This window comes from Meleagris gallopavo, chromosome 6, assembly GCF_000146605.3.
Source record: "Meleagris gallopavo isolate NT-WF06-2002-E0010 breed Aviagen turkey brand Nicholas breeding stock chromosome 6, Turkey_5.1, whole genome shotgun sequence".
Taxonomy (NCBI): domain Eukaryota; kingdom Metazoa; phylum Chordata; class Aves; order Galliformes; family Phasianidae; genus Meleagris; species Meleagris gallopavo.
In genome coordinates, this window is record NC_015016.2 from 41,641,741 (window position 1) to 41,650,566 (window position 8,826).

At 38.5% G+C, this 8,826-nt stretch overlaps 1 protein-coding gene across 3 annotated transcripts in view; it reads right to left on the minus strand.

Annotated features, from left to right (window-relative positions):
* LARS2 (leucyl-tRNA synthetase 2, mitochondrial) overlaps positions 1–8,826 on the minus strand; it is a 122,991-nt gene that overhangs the window by 74,827 nt on the left and 39,338 nt on the right. Inside the window, exons 1-3 of one of the 3 annotated variants that reach the window (XM_019616577.2) lie at positions 8,582–8,784; positions 6,579–6,834; positions 4,799–4,927 (exon numbers count right to left, since the gene is read on the minus strand). In XM_019616577.2, coding sequence (XP_019472122.1) covers positions 4,799–4,927; positions 6,579–6,834; positions 8,582–8,658 — 462 coding nt within the window. In that variant the 5' untranslated portion in view covers positions 8,659–8,784. Of the gene's footprint in view, positions 1–4,798; positions 4,928–6,578; positions 6,835–8,581; positions 8,785–8,814; positions 8,821–8,826 lie in introns of those variants that run through there. The other 2 variants (XM_019616578.2, XM_003207241.3) reach the window with 2 other exon arrangements.

The window sequence follows — 8,826 nt, forward strand, 5'->3', positions numbered from 1 at the left end:
GAGGTGACCCTGCCCCTCTGCTCTGTGCTGGTGAGGCCTCACCTGGAGTACTGCATCCAGATGTGGAGTCCTCAGTATAGGAAAAAGAGAGGGGATATTTAGATTGGGTATAAGGAAAGATTATTTTACAATAAGGGTAGTGAGGCACAGGAACAAGCTGCCCAGATAGTAGATGCCCCATACATGGAGATACTGAAGTTCAGGCTGAACCACTCTGTGAGCAACCTGATCTTCAAAGGTCCCTTCCAATTCAGATAATTCTATGATTCTTTGATGACAACAGCCAAAAACCACCACCACCACCAGGAAGAAGAACAAAGAGACAGGAAACACCTGGAAATAGATTAAAATAATGAATCTGAGTAGCGTGCACAGTCTAGCAAGAAGCATTTCAGTGATTCTCTGCAGTAACAATGCGGCACACCAGCACTTTGATAAAGCACTTTGAAATTAAAAAATAATCAACCCACACAGATTTTAATCAAAACACAGTAACTCCGCTTACATAACGCTCTCATTTAGTTCTCATTCCCACAAGATACAAAATACAAAAACTTATTCCATGTCCACACACTATCTCTAACATTTAGAAAACGAAGGTGTCTCTCTCCTCCGTAATCTCTCACATTTTTTTCTAACTTAATTGCATTTAAACTAGCATCTCATTTTCTCCCTCCTTCTTTCAAAATGTAATAGAGTGAGCTAATTAACACCTTTGGTATTTGTTAAGGCTCAATTCACATAGGATATCTGTTATATTTTCCACATGATTTGTACCACAGAAAATAGTTTCACCAGTGGCCACATCAACTTAACACACAAAGAGTGGTGTAGAATACCAGCTAATATTGACTGGAAAATGGGAATGTATTGAAATAGCACATCCTACTGATGAATTCATTATGAAGTTTTAATTAAACTTGCCTCTCCGTTCACTTTTGCAATTTCAAGAGTATTAAGATTCACTGCTGGAAAGGAAAACAACTAATGAAAATACATCCAATTTAAAAAAAGATATTCTGGATAAAAGGAAAGTGTTCCTTAGGTCACTTGGGGATATTGTGGAAATATTACTGAAAATATTCCAATCTCATCTATCAGGAGCAGTTTGAGTATAAGTGAGGAAATCCAATCACAGTGTACCAGAATTTCACCAGAACTGTCCAATGACCATTCTCATTTCTGTACAACTCATACGAGAGCCTCACGGTGCTATCAATTTCAATTCAGAATTTTATTAAAAAGATATCACAGGAACTATTGAGCTGAATCACTCTGCTTACTGATTGCTAAGAGAATTATCTTCAATCCTCTGAGAGGCAAAAATTATCCACTTTGGAATTTATCAAAGACGTGATAATGATAGCATGATAAAGTAATGGTAAATACTTTTTCCCTGAGCAGTGGCTGACTGGAAATATCTGCCATGGTGAAAATCACCATGACTATCTATAATTTGTACTTGGCACTCTCAACTAATGAATAGGAACTTTCTTAACTTCTTACAAAACCCTTGCATTTGACTTCACAACACACACACATGCTCACAGAGAAAAGAAAACCATATTTTAGCTCCATATTTGTTTATTATCAGATAAGAAATTGTAAATTAAAATATGCAAGCTATTTTTTGATAAGAGCGTGGCTCAGTGCATTCATGCTAAGTAATCTTTAGCGTTTACAGCCCCTGCATGAAGTCTCCAAACTTCACCTTTAGTAATTACAATGTAAAGTCATCATCTTCTAACAGATGTATTCTACTAAATATTTAGCCAGCATCCTAACACAAATGCACTAAGGAGTTTGCTTCCCACACACTGCCCACAGGCATCTGAGGAGTGCTGGACTACCAGACAGCGTTTCATTGGTCAGATCTTCCAGTAAAACAAACAGGATTTCAGTGCCCATCAGCACAACCCAACATGCTGACCCCGAAGGCACAGTGCTGCTGCCTACCTCAGGGCTGCCACAGATCCGTTCCTGTAGCTCCTACAGCAAACACAGCAAAGCTCATCACTCATCAGGACATTGAAGAAGTGATTGCCTATTGTGATGTTACATTTGCATTAATTCCCCCCCCCCTTCACAACACTTAATAAATCACTAGCATTCATGCATCACAGATGAGGCTGCTGCTCACTAGGTGATCTGTTTGATTGCCCATTTTCAGTGTTGTTTGTCATTAGTATCATCTATGGCTTTATGCTGAAGCAATATTTATCTCAAAAGCTGAGGAAAAAGTGCAAAAAAAACGTATTTTCCCACTTCACAAGTTGGTGAAGTACAGCTTTCTGGCAGCTTGGAGTGTATCACTTCTCTATTTTAATTGAGAACAGATTATATCCTGCCAGGAAAAAGAAATACTAATGTTCCATTTTTGAAAAAGTGAATACAGCACTAAATGTCCGAACCCCTTCCCAGTTAAGATATCAAACTACCACCAGTATGAAGAAATTCCACTAACACATCCCAAAGAACAGTTCTAATTTACTAAAGGAACTCTAATCCACTTGCAAAGCCATTCAAATTTACCCTTAAGTATTTTATCAAATAAGCCAATTCTTTGCCTGTTCAGATTTAATTAATATGAAAGAAGTTTACTGTTCTCTCGTGAAGGCGTTCTCTAAAAAACCCATCTTATTCAACATACATCACTGTCTTACTCAGCCATATAAAGTAATGTAGAAATAACCTTCCCTCCCTGCTACCTTCCCTTGCTGTTTGCTGGACAAGTTGCTTTAGTCTGAAGCTTTCCTTGGGCACTTTGAGTCTAAATGTTTCCACCTATGTTTTTCATAGTAACTGCTCACTCTTCACTGTATAACAAACATTTGCTATGTAAACATCAGCAGTCACTGAATTTTCAAATATGCAATACTAATGCTGAATTTCCTGCAATAAAGAAGCAATACAATTACCTTTAAAAATATATATTAGTGTGTATCATTTTGAAGTTTTCTTTTTGTGTACAGAGGAATTTCAGTAATTCCCTGACCACAGGGAAAACTAATTTTATTGGGCATATCACATTTTGTATCTAATAAGACAACTACATCACAGCATACAACCATCACAGTGGAAATCTTTAACAGGTTGGGTAACTGTGAAAACATCCAGAGAAAACACCTAAAGCCAAATAAATCAACAGTGCGAAGAAAATAAGTTATGAAGACTGAGTCTAGCTGATGGAGAAATTAGCATGACTATTAAAAAACCACAAGTTTTTAGGATAAGTAGAAGTCTGAGCAAGCTAATGCACACCACTGGCACAACAGCTCTTAGTCCAACATACTCAGAAATCATCTGAGAGTCTTAAATGCTTCCTGATGGCTGTACTGCTTGTCTGCCCACCTCTAGTCACAGCCTAAGCATAAACAGATGCTCCAAGTAGTTAATGCAATGGAAGATAGAACTTCTAATAGAAATTCAGCATGTTCTACAGGCACTCTAATATGCTTAAATCATTTTCTTTGCTTTAGCTAGAACAAGAGGATGCATGTTCTCATTTCCTGAACAGAAAATTAGCTGATATCTCTGCCATTGCTGCTGAGAGATAACCTGTGTTCTGAAATGGTATGTCCAGTGGTCTTGAACAAGGGTCTCATCAGGGTTCCAGTTGGCTGTTTTTTTTTTTAAAGAGAGCTGAATTCTAGTCATTCAGAGAAGCTAGGACAGATTATTATTAAAAGAGACATTGTGGTTTTTTTCCTCTGTAAAAGTCTGTTTTATTTATTCCTTTTTCTTGTAATTTTAAAAGCATGAGAATGCATTCCTGCAAAATAGGACATATTCAGTGCATGATAGTTCCATCACTGGCATCAAATTAACACTATTTGGAAAGGCAACACACTGACTAATTCAGTGACAACACCTTTAGAGTCTCATGGACTGTAATAAATCTAATAAATCCATGCATTTCTAGCAAGGAGACTGCACTTAGTACAACAACCAACAACATTTATTTCTCCATTTCACCTTCATTTGCACTCTGAGGTTTTGATTCCTGTTTTACTGATCTTCTCTCTCATACATTCCTTTTTCAGACTCAGATTTTTGCCTAAAGTGATTTGTTCTTTCTTTTTTCCCTACTCCAAAATAGAATACTCCCTTTCTGTGTTCCTCTTTCCCACATTCTTAACAAATTCCCCCTACCAAATGTCTTCTCTCCCCTTAAAATGCTTGTTACTCAGGCCTCAATTCTACCAAAATCCTTCAAATGTTACCCACCAGACTTCATGGCAGAACACCAACCACGATCTCATCCATAGGCTGCAGGGACCAAGCTCCCAACCATACCTTCTGCTCAGTGCACAGAGAAAAGGGAGGGAGGGAGGAAGGAGGAAGGGAACAGAGACATGAATGGTGCTGACTTTTGAGGCTTACCAGTTTTATGTTGCTAGCTACAGGATATGAACTTTTTCTCCCTCAATTTTCTGCATAGATTTCATTCAGGCCTTCAGTCTTCTCTCACAGAAACAGTGTGGCCCACACTTCTCACTGACATTGTGCCATACACTAACAGAAAACAGCATCAGCTACACCATTAGAGATAGTTTCTAAAGATCAGTTAGCAACAGTGAGCTCTGAAGATCACATTTTTTTTTAACAGTCTCAAATACCAATATTCAGAAGTCCAAAAGTCACTACCTAGCATTCATAGCTTATAATCCAACTAAGACTTTCTAGACTTTGGAAAATACTAATTTCCTGTCCAATTATATTAACACATTCAGAAAACAAAACAGAAAACAAACAAATAGGAAACAAAAAACCAACCCTACTGCAGATCCTTTCTTACCTGCATCCCTCTCATTTTCTGATATCGAGCAACGGCATCACTGATGGTGTAGACACGAACATGACCCATGTGAAGTTTTCCAGACGGATATGGGAACATAGAAAGCACATAAAATTTTGGTCTTGATTTCTAGAAAGGAATTGTTAGAAAGTTTTAACCACAAGTTAGCATTTCCCTGGAATAAATACATGTGTACATTACAAACTACAAATTATCATGAAAAGAAACAAAATTCAGATTCTTAGCAAAAGTCCTGCAAACTCCAAAGTTTGGGCCTGCAGAGATGTTTTACCAGACTTCACAGCCCCCTCATCAATTTATACTGATGGTTATATGGCACTTGAAAATCACATTTTTAATAAACTTTTACTCAACTAAAGATAAATTGACAGCAGCTTAACAATCACCATTCCGTACCATAGCAGCTGTATGGCATTACCTGCATACTGCTAATGCTTCCAATCAATTAAAGAAAACAACAGATAAAGCAATTCTCTAAAGTTTCAGTATGTGTTTTACATTGTATTTACAATGAATACGGAGCTCATACATGGCCAAGTTTGTGTAATATACTGAGAAACTACCTCACTTGTAATGGTACAAACATCCAGTGAAGTGAAACTCCTCAGCTTTACTCTTACACTCAGATACAAAGTAGTGTTAAAGTAGTATCCTGAAATTTAATTTAGTCAGGTTTGAGTAAACTGACAAAAATTACAGAGGAAATCAAACACTGTATCTCCCATAACTTATTCTTAAAATGTTTTGATTGCCACTGAATTTATCTTTGATACATGCTTGATAAGCTATTACATTATTTTTCTTTTAATAACGATGCAAACAACAAAAAAGAAGATAGGGATTTGCTATTCTGAACTCTGCTCTATATTCATATTTATCATATTGCCTCTTAATAAGAGATTTTCTACTTTAATGGTCAGGACAAAACAAACACATACTTTAAAATGCCATTCATAACCTAGCATACCTATTATATGTACAGGCTATCTACATGTACATGTATTAGCACATAATAAAAGGAAAAAGGCTTAAGTTCATGCCTTCCTTGCTAGATGTACACACACCTGCTATTTTCATCTCAGTTTTCTTCGTCAGAAAAAGTAAGCCCCCTTCCTGTCTTTTGACAGTTGGATAGCATTGGTCTGTTTTGCTGGAGAAGGGGCACATTTTTAGGATAAAAGAGCATGCAAACAAGAGGGGGCCAAAAATAAATTTTGATTTCTATGTGACTGAGCATAACTGAGAAACCAGAGAGTCAGATACAGAGGCTACGGTTGTTTTCAGCATCTTTCATTGCATGGGAATGTATTTTTTCTGTAAGTTACTTAGTACTTCTAACTCACTGTAAAATAGAACATACTGTTTAAAAAATCAACTTCCTGCAACAAAGATCACAGTGCCCAATATAATAGCTTGTCATTACCACAGAGAACATTACTTCAAAAAGTTATGAAAGTAAAAGATGTTTCTTTTAATGCTTTAAATGATTTCTGAATGTAATACAAAATTGGAAGAAATAATTGAGTAAACACTGTATACATTTACAAGCTCATACTCTGCTGAACACCATGTTCTTCCTTTCTTCTCCCACCTACTGCAGTATTTGCTTTTAATAATCTACTATTTTATAAAAATATTCCCCTCTCAACTATAATATACATCTCATCATTGTGAGCTAATTGCATTAAGGATTTTTAAATTAATTTTATTTTAAGGAAACAAAAACATCAAATTTCTCTAAATTTCTCACAATGCTTACATCCGTTTCTGAAATTCTGCAGAACTGCTCCTTTATTCTTGGGAACCACCAATTTTCCACTCTTCTCCTTGTCTCCTGCCCATAGTTTTTCTCCCATCTCCCCGTCTCGCTGTAAATAGTTCTGATACAAGCAGGAACCGGACTCCTCTGCCGTTTAATGAGTGCCAAGAAGCCATTCAGTTGTCTGCTCAAACATGAGGAACAGGCACCAACTCTCTGACAAACCGACTGCATTCTTAGTGCTATGGTGTCCATTCTGAAAAAGATAAAAATACACAGCTCAGTCTCCAATACAGAGCAGAGGTTACTAAGATTATACAGAAACTTGGTAACTCTGAAGTATGTTTTTTGCTCAGTTTAGATTACTTTGTTTTCTATTTGCATTTTATTCCCATGATTTAAATTATACAAGCATTTATGTTTTATCTAAGAGAATGAACTGTGGACCTTGCATTGAACAACATTGTTATGATAGATTTCTTCTCTAGCATTCCAACTCCCATAAAAGCAGCATTAGTCACTGAAGACCCAAGGAAATCAGCTGACTGAACAGAAGTGGGCTAACAGTGCTAGTAATCATTTAGATGAATATAGGGAGAAGAGGAAGTTGGATGAAATTATTCAGTAAAACTCCTGAATTTGTCATGAAGGATAAGAGATGGGGGAGGATTACTATAATTAGTAGATTTCAGCTAGGTATTCTAAATTGAGTATTGTGCTAAAGGCTTCCTTGTCAGTATAGGTTCCTGCTAGAACTTCCTGGGAAGCTTATACAATTCAGAACAGGTCTGATTTAATAAGGTAAGAAAGATTGGTTCTAGAGAGATCTATTCTCTGTAAACTGAAAACGCAATTAAAAGAATTCCTCATGTGCTTCAGAATGAGCGTTCCAAAATAAAAATTACTCAGATGTGAAAAAGATCAAATAGTGTTCAAGCTCATGACTGGTCCCAATAAGATACAGAAGCATAAAATCATTAAGGCTGGAAAAGACGACTAAGATCAGCTAGTCCAACCGCCAACCCACACCCACCATACCCACTAACCACGTCTCTCAGTGCCACATCCACACGATTCTTGAACACAGGGACAGTGACTGCACCACCTCCCTGGGCAGCCTGTTCCAATGTGTTACCATTCTCTGGACATGGTCCAAGGCCCTGATATTTTTCTTGTAGTCAGGGACCCAAAACTGAAGACAGTACTCGAGGTGTAGCCTCACTAGTGCAGAGTACAGAGATCATCTCCCTGCTCCTGCTAGCTTCCCTATTTCTAATACAAAACATTTACTGATTTTACCAGATTTTTTTCCTACAGTAGAAAATAAGGCATTAAATAAAACCACCACGAATAAACCAACTTTTATATCCCCCCCCCATTACACGTTATACATCTTTAATGTACATCACATATATGCATACACATGCCTTCCCTGTCCGCCTCATTGCCTGCCTCCAGAATTGCACTTTTCTCTCCTCCTTAACGAGCAGCCTCTTTTAAATACTCTTTAATTACACAAAGCAGCACCCTGAACTTTCTCCTTGCTAAATCTCTAAAACCTTTCTCAATTGTAATAACAAATCCAGAACTAGACTCAGGATTCCAAGCACAGTTGCGTATGAGTTACTCAGAAGCCACTCAATTTCCTGGCCTCTACAGCATGATGGCATTTATATATGCAGCACAAAATTAGAAACAACTTCTTAGTAACTTGCCTACTTCACTGTAATTCTTACTGTTACTTTATTAACCCTATTACTTCGGCTCCGTAAGAGAAAGGAACTCTATCCTTTCCTCCAGAAGCCGCTTTCAGCACTGAGGTGAGGGCTGCGGTCTCCCCAACCCCCCTCATGCACTCCTCAGGCCGTGTAGGACACAGGAGGACAGCACAAGCAGGGTATGTACGGCGTGACCTTTCCTGATGTGTGCACACAGCCGCAGGACAGGAATGGTGCCACAGGTACGGGCACCCCTCCCACTGCCACAGGCTGCGCGCCACGTACCGCACACCCCAGTAGTTTGAAAAGAGCATGAGGTCGGACTGATAGAATGGAAAGGAACGCAGCTCGAGACTCTGCATCGCAGTGATGCTGTAGGACACAGGCAAAGGAGCCTGGGAGAACCAGCAGAGCAACGGGGAAGCTGAGGGAGAGGATGACTGAGGCGCGGAGGGCGCAGAGCGGACGGGGCCGGGCGGAGGTTGGAGACGTGCTGGCGGGAGGCGGGGGACGGTTACCTGCGCGCGGGA